The 15,803-nt window shown below is 45.2% G+C and overlaps 1 protein-coding gene across 1 annotated transcript in view; it reads right to left on the bottom strand.

Annotated features, from left to right (window-relative positions):
- Positions 1 to 15,803, bottom strand: part of LOC138261748 (solute carrier family 22 member 13-like) — a 394,165-nt gene that overhangs the window by 50,195 nt on the left and 328,167 nt on the right. The window contains exon 7 of the mRNA XM_069211069.1: positions 9,504 to 9,718. Coding sequence (XP_069067170.1) covers positions 9,504 to 9,718 — 215 coding nt within the window. The remainder of the gene's footprint in view (positions 1 to 9,503; positions 9,719 to 15,803) is intronic.

Below are 15,803 nucleotides of genomic sequence, written 5' to 3'. Positions count from 1 at the left end.
ATGGCCTCCTGATGGTGTTCCCTCTGCAGCCTCTGGTTCTCCTGCACGGTTGTGAGTATGTGGCTCATTGTGTCCTGAGATTGGTGGTATGCACCCAGGACTTGGGAAAGGACCGCCTGGGCAGTCTGTTGTTGTGGCAGCCCCGACCCTTGGACCATAGGTCCCCTACCACTACCTCTGGCCCCCTGTGCCCCTGACCCAGTGTGCCCAATCCCAGTAGCATCAGGACCTTCATTGTCTTGAGTGTGTGCCCTTGACTCTTACCCCTGTACTGTAGGGCACACTTCTGATTGACCCATCCCTGGGGCACTGCTTTTGGAACGAAAGGCTGGCAGTGGTGTAGTTTCCACATGGAGGGGGAGTCCGGTGTGTCCATGGTGGGGCTGCTAGGTATGGACTGACCAGTCATCCCTGATGGGCCAGGCAAGTCGTCACTGTCCAGACATCCGCTGGGGCCTTCATCCTGGGGAGGGCTGTCTGATCCTGGTATCTGCTGGTGGGTGGCAGCAGGACCTGTGGATGGAAAGGGAGTGAGTTCCATTTTGGAGATGTCTTTATTGGCCATTATGTGATGCATCGTGTAGTCTAACTTGCTTCCCATTGATGGCAATGACAGCCGCAGTAATCCAGACATTGTTTGGGGGATGCGGATTGTGCCATTGTTTCCACGTGCATTCAAGGGTTGAGGATTGTGGATAACATTGCTGTCACTGCCATGTGTTGGAACGCAATTGAGGCTCCCAGTTGGTGTGGCATGTGCTATGGTTTTCCATGCAGGTGTTCCACTGTGAAGTGGGACTGTGATTCTCTGATGTGTAGGGAGAGTTGCATTGTGGGAGTTTTAGTTCTTGGCATTGTGCTTGGTATCCGAGCAGTAGGGTGTGACTGTGTGGGGATGGTGGCAGTGGGGTGGTGTGGATTGCAGGGGAGGGGTGTGGGGTGCCTGGGGGGGTGCAGAAGTGTGAGATGGGGTGGATTGGGGAGTGATGGGTGGTGGGGACGCATACTGGGCAGGAGTGGTTGGTGTCTGGGGGTGTTGTTGACTTACCAGAGTCAAGCCCTCCGATGATTCCAGTCAGGCCCTCAGGATGCATGATGTCCAAGACCTTCCCCTACAAGGATGTTAACTCAATGGGTGAAGGTGGGGGCCCACTGCCAGTCTTGTTCAGGGCGATCTGGTGCCTGGACACCATGGAACGTACCTTCCTCCCATAGGTAGTTCCACCTCTTCCTGATGTTCTCCCTTGTGCGTGGGTGTGTACCCACTGAGTTGACCCTGTCAATGATCATCTGCCATAACTCAGTTTCCTTGCCAACAATGTTTGCTGTACCTGGGCTCCGAAAAGGTATGGCTATACTCTGACGATTTCATCTACCATGACCCTCAACTCATTGTCAGTGAAACATGGGTGCTTTAGATGTGCCATGTTGTGTGTGGGGAGGAGTGTAGTGTGTGTAGGGTGCAGTATGGGGTGGTTGGTGGGGTGGAGGTGTTTGGATGTGGGTGCAGTTGGGTTGAGGGGTTGGTGTTTGAGTGTGGTTTGTGCCTAGTGAAAAATGTGCAGGTGTGTGGTGTGTGCTGAGTGTGCAGTGTGGAAGTGCCTGTGGTGTATGGGATCTGTGTGAATGGATCATCGCTATGAATGCTGTTCGTAGGATTCGCAGGAGATTGTGGTGTGTGTGGGGGGTTGTTTTATAGTGCCGTGAGCAGGTTCGTAGTGAGGGCCTCGTGTCCAATTGCCTGGAAGGGTAATCCGTGGGTCCCTCTCCCCAGAGACCCAATCGCCCAGGCCTGTGCTAGCTTGAAAGGTGCCCGGGAACCCATTCATCAGCCCCAAAGATAAGAGCAGGGGCCGGGGACCCCATCCTCAGGCCCCAAAAGCAGAATCCCACCCAGTGAAAGAAGACTGAAGGGGACCAACCCGCCCAGTAGGACAAAGGCTGGAGAATACAACTGCCGGAGTGGGCTCCCCGTGCTGCCTCAGCATGGCAGAAGGTTTGGGGAGACCTCAATCGAACCAGGGCATCTCTCACAGGAAACACAAAGAAAGACCAGATGTACATAAACAAAGCAGAAGGGCACACTAATTACATATTCACTGCTCCTGGCCTGGGAGCATCCCTTAGTGCCCTGCGGGGTTTATTTTGAATAAAGAATTGTGCTTTGTTGTGAATGGTAGGATAGCAGGGGCACCACTGTGTCTTGCAAGTGACATGGGAGTTGCAGGTGGTTCAGTAAGCCCCCCTCTAACTTTTGAAACTTAACCTTATGTCTCCAGGTTTTAGGAAACCTAATTTGGGAGTTTTTACATTATGCCTAAAGCCTTCCACAGCTAGAACGTTTGTTCTACAGCCTGAGAGGGCAGAGACCTCGGGTAGTTGGCTCTGTGGCTGAATTTTATGTGGCCTAAAACTGTACAAGAAAGACTCATACCCAAGTTACGTTGATTTTATATGCTTTTTAATATCACATTAATGACTGCCATTTTTCATAAATGTTGCAAATGTTTCATTTACAAAAATCACTGCATTTTAAACATAGTTTTTGAATTCAGTTATATAATGGTGAACCTTCCTATGTGCTCATTGTTTTTTTTACTGTGGTGACCCCTTGACAAAACTAATAGGCTTGCCTTATATTATAATGTACCAACCCCCTGACAAAGCCAATAGACCTGTTTTAATTTAACATGACAACTCCTATATTGTGTTGTTCCTTATGGTTTGGATGGATGAGTATTGTAATTGTGGGGGGATATGACCTGGTAAGAGTCAAACGTGATTTCAGGATATAACCAAATATATTTCCATCTACCTGAGGTGTGTATTTGTAAATAAATGCAGTAGTATTTAGTAGTGTGTGTGTGGGTGTATGTCTATGTGTGTGTGCCATAAATGTACATTTCCTTTTACAAAGAAAAAGCACTGACTGGACAATCCTTTATTGAATGTTATTTTTGTGTGCCAGCAAAAACTAGCCCACACCACATCCCCTGAGTAGGCCTTGGACTCCTCTACTTTGTTACCCTGAGAGAGTTAAGTGCTATAATGGGGAGCTTCATTTCTAGTAAGGAGAAATTGTTGACCTATTACTTGTGCAGGCCTCAAATTCTACCTAACTAATAGCCCAATTTCTTACAGCCACCTAATGGGGCTTGGGTGTTTCAGGGAAGCAAACCTTCTGTGTACACTTGTGCAAAGGGTTTAGGCTGTTGGCAGTAGGTGCTTGGCCACCTAATGGGTGTTGCTGTCTGGAGGAAGTGGCCTCTCCGTGCTGAGGTGTGTACAGCCTGAAAGCAGAGCATAGCAGGGGATTAGGCACATAATGGGTATTGGTTTTCTGAAGGAAGAGAACTCTCTGTGAAAGCTTGTGCACATGACAAAAAATGCTGTGGGAGTAGAGGCTTATCCACCTAATGGAGCTTCTTCGTCTACAGAAAATAGTCTCCATTATAATTATTTTATAGAAGAATATATGATTATGTAATTATTAATTATTTGCATGATTCTGTGTCATTTAGTACTTATTTACGTATTCCAAATACTGTACTGGTTTGTAGAGTAAATTGAACCCAGTACATTGAGTGACATCATAAGTGATGTTATCAATGATGTCATTAATAGTGTAATCGATGTCATTGAACATGGCACTGCACAACACTGGACCAGAATACCTCAACAGACGGCTCTCCTTCTACACCCTGACCCGACAGCTTCTCTCCATTGACCTTACCCTTTCCACCGTCCCACGCATCCTCAGAATGACCGCCGGTGGTAGATCGTTCTCCCACCTCGCCGCCAAGATGTGGAACACTCTTCCCACCCACCTGCGGCAGACTGGACCTACTTACCTTCAGGAGACACTCAAGACTTGGCTGTTCGAGCAGTAGCAGCGCCCCCCCACTCAGCGCATTGAGACCCTCACGGGTGAGTAGTGCACTTTACAAATGCTTTGATTAATTGATTGTCATGTGTGATGTGATGTGTGGGGTCACAAGTAGTGCATGGTGGAGTGCACGTTGGCTTGCTGGACTCTAACAGGTATTTTTTTGGGCTTAAGACATTATTATGACCAACATTGTCTTCTAACAATAACATCCATTTACCAAACATTTCTTTCAGTGAATTTCAGTGTTTTAAAAAAAAATAAAGTAAGATATTTTTACAATATCTAAGTGTAACATCACTTTAAAATTTGTTTTTTTGGCAGGGAATTCCTAGAGTTTTTTAACATAAGGCAAAAACTAATTTTCAAACTATAATCATAATTTTGCCCTTAGTTTGTATAGGGAATTTCCAATAGTATGCTATAATGTTAATAATAGATAAATGTGTGTTATGAACTGTATTATTTTTTTCACCAAACTAATTCTGAGTTCCATATGGGTTTTACGTCCTGTTCCAGTGCCTCAGGAGTAACAAGAGACCAACAAAAATATTGAAAGTTATGTTTCGGATGAAATAAAGTTTTTATTACAGTTTCAGCCTAGAGCTTTTCTAACTGGATTGATGAGGATCCCTTAAGTCTTTTTGTGAATGTGACTTCTTTGTTGATGTTGCGATACTGCTGTACCTATAACACACGCTATACGATCTCTCAATGATTGAAATCACTGCCTAGCATAACTTACTTAAAGATCCGACCCTTTCATTTTCATTTGGGATTAGCACTTTTCTCCTAAGACATCCTGTGCTAGGCCCTCCTGCTTCTTTTGTCATTTGTCATTTTTCTGAGGGAATTCTTCTCAAATGGCATGAACGAGGAAAAGGACTTCAGAAAGAGCGGGAACAATGTTTACCACCTGTGAAGGAATCCTTAGTTTGGCAGTTCTTTAGCATCCGTACCAGGAGAACAAGGTCACTACTAAAATCTTCACTGACGTATATATGTAAGGATTTCTTTTGCAGCACCACAAAAAAGTATTCTTACAGGACATCAGGAATGTGGAAACACATGAAGTCAGTGCATCCTACATGCATTTCAAGAGTAGAGTGGCAGTGTGATGGCACAGAAGTACTCATCTCTGCATGACAATCATCTATAACACCCAGGGACAGTGTTCCACCTGAAAATTCAAGACATACTTGCCCTACAGAAACAATACCTCGCCCCTCACCATGCACAGTTTTGTCATCAATAATTTCATTGGAGATGTTGCAGTGATATTATCAATGAAGTCATAGAAGATGTCAAGAGTGATGTAATCTGTGGGGTAATTAGCAGTGCATGGTGAGAGCGCAAGTTATAGCTATTTTAGGGAATAAATTATATTTACTTCAGATCAATATAAATATAACTGGCAAACTTTTGTGTTCTTTTTAGATTAAAACTTTACGTTATCACTGAACATTTCACCTAACTATAACTTTACTTTAGCCTCTGTTTTTTTTTTTCAGTGAATTTGTGTTTTTTATTTTATTTTTACGTAAAGTAATATTTTGTTACCAAACATGAAGTCAACCTGCCCGTCAAGCATGGCCTTTGGTTGTGCATGGAGGGTAGTTGGCCGCAGGACCTGGCCTATGGCCAGGCCCTTCTTCCAACCGCCCCACAGGTAGCCAACCACACACTGCGAGGATGGCTGCAGGTTGGCCACAGGGCAGCTAATCCCACAATGTGCATGGCCTTTGGCTGTGGGCAATGGGGGGTGGCCATAGTGCCTCTGGACCACAACCCCCAGGCAGCCAGCAGGAGGTTGGCCACAGAGCCTGGAACCAGGCCCGGAAGCCAGCCCAATCAAAGGCAGACAACCACACACAGCCTACTAACCCATGCCACGCACAGACTTTGGTGACGCAAAACACTACGTTATTACTGAACATTTCACCTACCTATAACATTACTTGAACCCTTGTTTTTTTCAGTGATTTTGTTTGTTTAACATAAAGTAATCTTTTGTTACTAAACACAAAGCCAACCCCTCCACCCTGCATGGCCTTTCGTTGTGCGCAGAAGTGAGTTGGTGGTTCTGTAGCCATGGCAAGTCTCCACAGGCAGCTAACTCTACAATGCGCATAGCCTTTGGCTGTGCACCATGGAGGGGATGGCCAAAGGGCCCGTGGCCCACATGCCCCAGCCATCCAACCCCATGCTGTGCAGTGGGGAGTTGGCCATGTGCAGCGGGGAGTTGGCCACAGAGCCTGGACTGGCAGGCAGCCAATCACCCACAGACTGACAACCCCATTCTACAAATACAGCCTTTAGTGCTGCAGGTAAGGTTGCATTTGGGCCCCGGGACTCCATCCCCTGGGAACAAAACATATATACATATGGGAGGGGGCTGGAGGATCACTCCCCAACCTTAATATGCTCTGGGGACCCCATCCCCCAGGGCCAAACCAACAAAAAAGGAGAGGGGGCATCCTGCACCAGTTCCTGAGCCTTAATAGGCTCCTGGGACCCCAACTCCCAGGGCCAAATCCTAAGGGAAGAGGGACATGTGGCTCCCCTAACCCAGCATTAGCAGGTCCCATCAACCCTATCCACTAGGGCCAGAGCCAAAAAAAAGGGGGAAGGAGTTCAGGCCCCGTTGTCCAAGCACCATTAGGCCCTAGGGACCCCAATTCCCAGGCCAAAATCATTTAAAAAAGGTGAGGGTCCATGGGGCCCCTTCTCTGAACCTCAGTAGGCCCCAGGGATCCCATCCCCTGGGGCAAAATACAAAGAAACAGTGAAAGGGGGGCATGCACCCCCCTCCCCAAGCCTTCCTGGGCCCTTGGGACTCCATCCCCAGGGCAAAATTCTAAGTGGAATGGGTCACATGGTCCCCTTCCTGAGCCTTATAGTCCCCAGGAACCCCAACCCCAGGGCAAAATATAATAAAAAATGTTAGGGGGGGGGCTGAGTGGCCTCCATCCACAAGCCTTTATAGGCCCCAGGGATCCCATTCCCATGGCCAATCCAATAAAAAAGAGAAGGGTGGCACGTGGCCCCCCCTTGGAGCCTTCAAAGGCCTGAGGACTCTATCTCCCAAGGCTAGATTTAACAAGAAGAGGGGAGGAAGCCATGCGGTCCGCATCCCAGACCCTTCTCAGTCCAGGGACAGCATCCCCTGTGGCGAGAGGTGGGCCCCTGGTGCCTACCTGGGGCTCCCACAGAGCACACACTAGGGGCTGTGGGGAGAGCTCCAGCAGGCCCACTGCCCTAGCCAGCTCCCCATATGGTGCAGGAGCCAGCATTGCTCCCACTTGAGGGAGCAACTATCTATGCTTTCTTGTTTTGGGCAGGAGCAATATGTGTTCTGTTTCCCTGCCTGCAACAGTGTGGACTGGGAATCAGAACAAAAAGTTTGCTCGCAGCTGGTAGGAGCATTTTTTAAATCTCCTGCTGGCTAGTAGCGGACTTAGTAGTTTGTTACTGTTTGACAGGAGAATTAAAAATGCTCCAGCCAGACTACAGCAAACACATGTTTCCCTGCCCGTGCTGGTGCGGGCAGGGAAACTACTCTGTCCCAGGGTTGGGCTCCGCAGACAGGGACTTGAGCCGGCACCAGAAGATGGGGTCCCTGGGGTCTATAAAGGCTCAGGAACGGGGGGCCACATGGACCACCCCTTTTTTAAAAAGTCTCACAGCCCCGGAGTCAGGGTCTATAAAGGCTCAAGGAGGGGGACCCTACTCACAATCCCTTGCCATATGATTTTTAAAAATGGTGGCCACCATTTCATTGTTTTGTTTTTGCTGCAATCCCATGGAGTCCTGCGGGATTGTGGCAAAAACTGACAATTATTTTGTTTATTTTGGCACAGGAGGATCCCTCTGGATCACTCCCAGAGAGCCTAAGGACACAGAGTATCCCTATCCTGCCCCCTTACATAATTTTTCTTTTAACTTCAGGACGGGGGACTTAGGACCTCATTACGACTTTGGCGGTCCTTTCACAGGACCGCAGAAGCCGATGCAGACAAAAGACCGCCAGTAATGGGGGTCTTTTGCCCACCCTATTAGGAGTTTTCTTCTGGGCCAGCAGGCGAAAGCAGCGTTCCCGCCTACTGGCCTAGTGGAAAACTCACCACAACATTGACGCCGGCTCGTAATCGAACCAGCGGCAATGTTGTGGTGTGTCGGGTACGACAGCACCCATCACGCATTTCACTGATCATAATTCGGGCAGTGAAATGTGCGATGGAGCTGTCCATGGGAGCCCCTGCACTGCCCATGCCAAGCGCATGGGCAGTGCCGGGGCCCCCATTGGGCCCATGACACCCTCTTTCTGCCAGCCTTTTCATGGCAGTGAGACCGCCATGCAAAGGCTGGCGGAAAGGGGACTCGTAATCCCCAGGGCAGTGCTGCTGCCCTGGCGAATTGTGACCGCCGAGACCGCCAGGCTGTCAACAGGCAGCAACCAGGTGGTGCCGGCGGTCAGACTGTGGCACATCTGCCACAGTCATAATAGGGCAGTCGGACCACCCTGTCTGTGGCGGTCCGACCGCCATCGCGAGTGTGACGGTCTTAGTCCCTGAGTCCTGTAATGGCTACCAGCAATATCTTTCTCATATTTCTGGCAGCCAATCAAAGTCTTACTCCTAAAGCACTGAATTTGTCCCAAAGAAAAACGCTTCCTGACCATATCAAAACACTGAATATTTTAATTGGCGCTCCTGCAAGACTCTCACAGGAGTTCCTCGGACCCAATCGTCTAGATATAGAAATATTTTTTGTACCTTTATTTTTCAAAAACTCCTGAACCGATTTACACCAAACCACAAAAGGCACAATCTTCGTACCAAGATCTGGTTTCCTGGCAAGTTTGCTGTAATTCTGATCAGCAGATTTTGCAAAAGCGTTGCTTAAAGAAGTCTATGGGGAAATTTGCTTTTGGGACCCCCCCCCCTTTTTTATCAGCCCCCGCTTGACAGATCACTGGGAAGCTTTTCACGAAGAAGCTGAAGTGAATTTGTTTTTTTTTTGGTCAATTTTGTGACGATTGATCAAACAGAGCCAAAGTTATTAGCAGACCAAAAACGCCTGGTATATGGAAAAGCTGACTTAGCTATAACTACCCAGAGATAATCGCCACTGGGTACATATATATATATGTATTGATAAATATATATATAGATATGCATAGATGTATATAGATATACAGATATAGATGGATAGATATATTTTACAGGCAATGATAAAGTCCACAACTCCAGATAAATTTGAGATCAAACATGTCGAAATGTAATGGAGGAAAAGAAAATAAGAAAATAGAACATGAGCACCATATCCACCTTTATTTCCCCAATTTCTTGGGAAAACAGATTATAGGCGCAATTTATTGCAGAGAGTAAATATCGAATCAGGTGGTGTAGGATTTTACTGGGTGAGTCAAATGTTGGAACCTCCTCCAGGGTACTCATAATGCGGCCCTAGAGGTGGAAACATCTTTAAGCCATTAATAAGTTTGTAATTAGTTCCATATTTGCTTGCAGTTTGCCATAATAACAGAATAATAATGAACTTTAATTTGTTGCTGTCTCAAGATAATACTTTGTGATGCTTCTAATAAATACATTACCATTTGGAATGGCAATAATTATCAGACAGGAAGCGCCACCTAACAGGAAACACGTGGCCAGGCAGGTCCTCCTTCCTACCAGCTCCAGTAGGAAGATGCATCCCACGCGAGATGGTATTTCCACGATGCCGAAAATAAGCTGCGTCAAGTAGATGTCTAAACCAAAGCTTCCTACGTTGAGGCTCAGGCCATAATACGTAAGGGAACTTACAAACCTGAAATCAAATGAAAACAAGTCACTGGGTAAATGCACCGAATTCATAACATTTTACAGAGAAACGTGTGAGGTGTTGAACATTGCATGCACTTGAACTAGTGAGGTGAACTAAGCAACTTGCTGATTAACTCGCATTTTAGAATAGCATTATAAGTTATTCTTACACTTATAGTATCTTTAGTACTTTGGCTATGCACAAAATCCAAGCCCACAGACTGTTAAATTTAGTGGAGACATGCAAGATACACTAGAGAAAATGTGCACTAAGATTTGTGAGTAACCAAACATTACTAAGCTTTCTCAATAGTATTGAGAGAGCGTATTTTAATATTACATATTATAGACGTGAAATGCTTATGTCTAACAATGCTGTATTAATAAAACATTCATTAAAAGCGTATTCATAAAAATGGAGAATCGTTCATATGTATAAACTAATGTCAACTGTAAGGAATAATCGTTTATAGTTTGCCTAACTGAGCGCATTAAAACATATAAAACTGCATTAATTAAAACTCGTATATCTTAAGTTAGCATGAGCCAAGCAGGAGCTGTGTAGCTCTCATATTAAAAGCGTATTTTTTCCTGTCTCTTCAGTGTGCGGACTTGCAAACGACCATGACCCAGCTATTGTTCTTTCTGTATTAGTTTGAAACATGAGGACAATTTCCCATCCGCATGCTAGCATCTTTTAGTATAAAATGATTGTGCTTCGAAACATTTGTAGATACTTCCAAGGACAATGAGATGAGGGAAAGAGAACTTTTAACCTGAGACGTGTGCCAAGCTGATGAAGTAACCCCGGATATGCCACCTACGGAAAGCAGATTATGAAGACCAATCAGAAGACCGAACATTATCGAGAGATGACAAATGCATTACTTAATGTATAATTTGATAGGTTAACAATGATGGGGTGTATTGACTAACCAATAGAATTTTGGTGGAATGAATTACTAGAAAGGGATAAAAACCCATGACACAGGAAATAATCATCCATTAGGTAGGGAATGATATTGATTACATCCCGAAACTCTATCACACTATTCTGTGACTTGAGACTTAGACAAACCATCCTTGCCCATACTGCTGCCCCTTACACTTTTCTCCTTACGAGGAGAGTGTCTTGCCTCTAACTTAGATAGACTGACGGCGATCTAACTGATGTCCTGAAGACGAAGACTGATCCTGAATGCTGACTTAATCAGAGGAGGGTAATTATAAAATTGCTAATGGAAATTCATTTTGCCTTTCTTTCTAGGTACCAACTGCTGTATGTTTTGATAGAGACCTTAGCTAGAAGTTTTCCAAATTGGTGTTCAAAATTGTTTTGCATGACGCCCAACATGCTAATGCTAATTAGAGGTTAGACGAGGTATTCATTCTGACTGACAAACTGACGTGACTGACGTGGTGCTATGCTGAACTAGTATCTTTGAAAGTTTCATGTGTATTAATCCGCTTATATCTATCTGATTGTCTATGCTAGTGATCTTTGCATTATCGAAAGCTTATTGTGGGTGTCATCTTGTAATCGTGCTTATATGTTTATTGACTTTGAGATTAATGCCTTTGCTACTAGATTGTAATCAATAGGGAATAAAACTTATTAACTCCATTAAGGTGTGGTTATTCATGACTGAAAGGTCATGGTTGCGCCGAATGTTTATTAATGTCTAAAGTAAGAGATATTTTGGTGTTAAACATTGACAATGTTATTGACATATTGATTGATATTTTGATCAGTTATCTCGCCCTACGGTGTCTCACCACTGGGCCCAAAGATTCATTGGCCTAAAACGAGTCCTGATGTGTATAAATTGGAATAGACGGACGCGTTAACAGTTCTGGTAGCAGAGTACGGTTTGGCCCTTGGGGGCCCTAGGACGGAGTTTTCACTGTTCAATTGTTTTCTTGTGATAATGCAAATTGGAAAGATGATGAGTTGCTAGATCTGCCATGGGCTTTCCTGGGATCTCGGAGCCTGCCTAAATGAGTTGGGAATGTTCTCGGCGCCATAGTATGTGTGGTTAGGGTCTTTTGCGCTTATTAAATCTTATGCTCTTTGCAGGTGATTGTGAATACTTGAGTGTGATTAGGCCTAATTAAGTGTTGTTTAGAAGGATTGGGCGTACTCCACAGCATGAGAGTAGGGAAGTCGGCGTACTTCATGTGAATGCAGCGCTTGTTGCTCAAAATTATCCACGTGGTTGGTTGTTGTATACGGGCCTATTGAGGTCTAAGACTCCGGAGTATGATGTTAAAATGGTTTATGTTCTAATCTGTGTGGTTTAATAGGTCAATCGGGCGTGGTTGACAGATCGAGTTTCGAGTTATAATGCATGTGTGTAACCTTCGATGGAGATTTGACAAGTTCTAAAGTGCACTAGAAGGAGTCATTGACAAGTCGAGAGTAGGATTTGCAGGACGAATTCTGCTTGCGTATGAGGAAACTGAGAAGGAGAGAGTAGCGGCCGAGGCTTCAAGTGAAATCTCTGTAAAGTTCTGAAGCGAATGTGTTACCCTTCCTGTAGTGAACCGGCAGATTTGTGTTGTCATTCAAAGTGCTAGCAATAATTTGCATTAGTTTGTATGAGTTGTAAGGAGTTAGTGAGGTGTGGACAAGCCGCAAGACTTTGTCAGCTGCAGTGTGTGTGAGTGTGACGTCAGTGGTGCTGCGCTGGGATAGGTCAGATGTCGAGAGGGGTCGCGCACGGATTGGCTGCCGTCCGTGAGAGGCAATAGGTTGAGCAAAGGGTAGGTGAAGAGTGTCCTGGGAACAAAGCCGTTTCTGAGTAAAAATAAAATAAAATGAATTTTGTTAAGGCATTTAACAGCGCATTGAAAGGAAATGTGTATATCGTTGCAACTGATGGGGAACCTACACCACCTGAGGGTACACCAGCTTACACGGTTATGGAGGAAAAGGGTGTTGCACCGTGTTTATGGATAAAACAATGGCGCAAACTAACAGAGAAAGAAGGGTGTCTAGCGTTTCCCGAACATGGAACGTTTAATCAAAAGGTTTTAGAAAATCTGAGGTGGATGTTAAGTACGCAGCAACCACCTCCTCGACCAGCACAATATGAGGCTTTGGCAATTTGGGACCTGATGGCTCTTAAACATAGACAAGAAAGATTTCACAGGAGATTGACAAGAGCCGAAAAATCCTATGCAGAGGCTAGGTGGGATAATGAGAACAAAATGTGGAGACGAGGAATAGTGGATGGGTTGAAGCTGTTTCCGGCAATAACCCAGGGAGAGGAAACACAGGGAAAGAAAGCTTCTTGCAAAACTGACAAAGAACCAGACAAACACAAAGAGAATAAAAGATCTTGGGAAGAAGAGGACGAATCAGATGATGAGGCGTTTATGGATAGGCTGTTACATGATCGTCCACCACCTTACGCGGTGAACGACAGTGCTCCAAGTACTAGCTTGGATCCTGGGAACCAGACGAAAGAGAAGGGTGTTACTGATACAGTGCAGAATAGAGATACAGCTTTGATACAGAACGGTGTCAGTGTACCCACTGCTCCAGACCCGCCGATACAGTTACAGCCTCCACCACAGATAAAAAGAATTTATCCCGATGTTCCAGTGCTTGAGACTACTACGAACTTGGTGGTGCAGCCAGACCCGATATATACAAAGCCAAGGTTAATGCAGATTGAGTCAACTCCGCAGTTAGTGTCACAACCGCCAAAACTGATACCTGGGTATAACCCAGTAGCGGGTCCTTTAAAAGAACCTGCACCAGGATTATTAGATCAGACCTATGGTGTTGAAGCTCCAAGAAGCTTGGGAGCAGGCCAGACACCTGCCGCTATATCACTACCCATTACAGTTGGTCCCCCGGTGCCGTTATATGCACAGGAGAAAACAAGGATGTGTGAACAGGGAGTCCTAACTCATGAAACGATAAGAGGAGGGCCTATTATAACTCCACAAATAATGACACAGAGAGGACAGGCTTGTGAACAATCAAGACCCTTAATGGATCTTAGTCCAATAGGGGCACCTCTTGAGGCAATGCGACAAGCAGGATTGGGAGTCTTGACTCCCCAAACTATGAGTACAAATACCTCATACACTCCAATGATACATGCAGGGAACATTTCACTGCAGGGTTTTACAGTACAACAGCTAAATGAGTGGTTAGAGAAAACCTGCACATCACAAAGGGCTACAGCAGCTGCAATCGAACCTGAGAAAGAGAAACACGATGAATACCTAAATCTAGTACGACTAGGAGCAGAAGCTGCTGAATTGGTGGATGGAACAATGGGAGTAAATAGGTTGGAGTCTTACACTGAGGCAGAATTAAGGTATTTATGCCCTAAAATCACCAAAGAGGTAGGCAAAGTACACCAGAAATTAACGAATTTGGCAGACAAATACAATATCGACATTGGGAACACAAAACATTTGAAACGGAGTTACAGATTAGATTTTGACTCAAAAGATTTTGAGCACATGAGATCTGCAGGCATGAAGACACATTTGAAAGAGCTGCTGCAAAGCGCACAAATTTTGGGAGCACTAGAGAAATGGGAAGGCCGATGGATGAAGAAAAGAGATAAGGGGAAAAGAGATAGTCCAGTATCTAATGAAACAACAGTCACACCAAACTTAGAGACAGTGAAAATCCTACCTATGAGAGAAACAGCTGGTGGTGTTTTGGTGCATGTGCCTTGGTCCAGGGGAGACATTTTGTCCTTTACGAATGATTATCCCAGGTTAAGAGAAAAACCGATCGAGTGGTATCAACAGACAGATAGATTCGTAAAGCTTGCGAAGTGTCTCTGGGAAGACTTAAATACCTTGTTTGAGATTATTGTTCCGCCAGACTTGTGGCTTGAATGCAAGAGAGGGATAGATTGGCCCACAAAGGAACCGGCAAGGGATAAAGTGACTGGAGCGCCTTCTGAAGAGGTGATGAAATATTATCATAAAGTAATTGAGTTTTTGAAACAAAAGGTGTCGCCGAAGGTGACTGATTGGCAGAAAATTGACCGGACCTCTCAAGAGGTTAAAGAGTCAATACATGCATATTATGAAAGATTGTTAAAGGCATTCAAACATTACAGTGGTACTGAAACAATTGAGCCGAAGGACATGAATCATCTTGTGTTCAGATTTGTCGAAGGGCTGAGACCGGAGGTTAGTCAAATGATAAAAAATCATTTAATTTGTTGGCAAGCTAAACCGATTGATGAAGTATTACAGTACGCGAAATACTGTAGTAACGAAATTGAGTTAAAGCAGAAAAAGTTGAAGGAAAAGGTGATGGTGATGCAGATAAGAGCTGCACAGGCTGGAATACAGGGAAATGGTGTTCAGCAAATGATACAGCAACAACCGCTATTGAATGGTGTGTTTCAGGCACAGCCGAGAGGTAGAGGTCGAGGGTTTGTGAACCGTGGTGCGGACATGAATAATGTTGTTGTTCAAGGTGATGGTCAAGGAGTGAAAAAGATGTCACCATGCCATGCGTGCGGGGGCGTGGGACATTGGAAACGGGATTGTCCAAATATAATGCAGGATGGTACAGTTCAGCAGAGTATCAATGCCGGTACATTGCAAAATTCACGAGGTTCAAGAATGAGACACCCGAATCAGAACTATCAAAATAATTTGGTACAAATGACAGGGGTGCAACCTATGCAGCAAATGCAAATGCCGGGTTTCCAAACAGTATCAGTACAACCGATGCAACAGCAGATCCCTATGGTGCCTAGACAGCAAATGCAGTTACCCCTAGCTCCGATGGGACAGCAACAGGTGATGCTTCCTCAACAGGTCACAGGACAAGTAACAAATCAAAACAACACTGTACAACAATTCCCATTACGAGGTGAAAATGAGATGAATGAGGATTGGTCAGATGATAGTTCAGACAGTGAAGAGTGCAGACTCGCCGCATCCTTAGAGGTAGACCAGAGAGGCCCATATGTGGAGGGAAAAGTAATGGGCTACAAAGTCTCATTTTTAGTCGATACAGGAGCTACACGCTCTACTGTTCGCAGTGCAGAGGTACCAAGATTACCTCTCTCAGGGCGCACCATACGAGTGGTTGGTGT

The sequence above is a fragment of the Pleurodeles waltl genome, chromosome 10 (genome assembly GCF_031143425.1).
Source record: "Pleurodeles waltl isolate 20211129_DDA chromosome 10, aPleWal1.hap1.20221129, whole genome shotgun sequence".
Lineage (NCBI taxonomy): Eukaryota > Metazoa > Chordata > Amphibia > Caudata > Salamandridae > Pleurodeles > Pleurodeles waltl.
The sequence above is the reverse complement of the archived record's forward strand: the minus strand, read 5'-3'. Positions and strand labels throughout refer to the sequence as shown.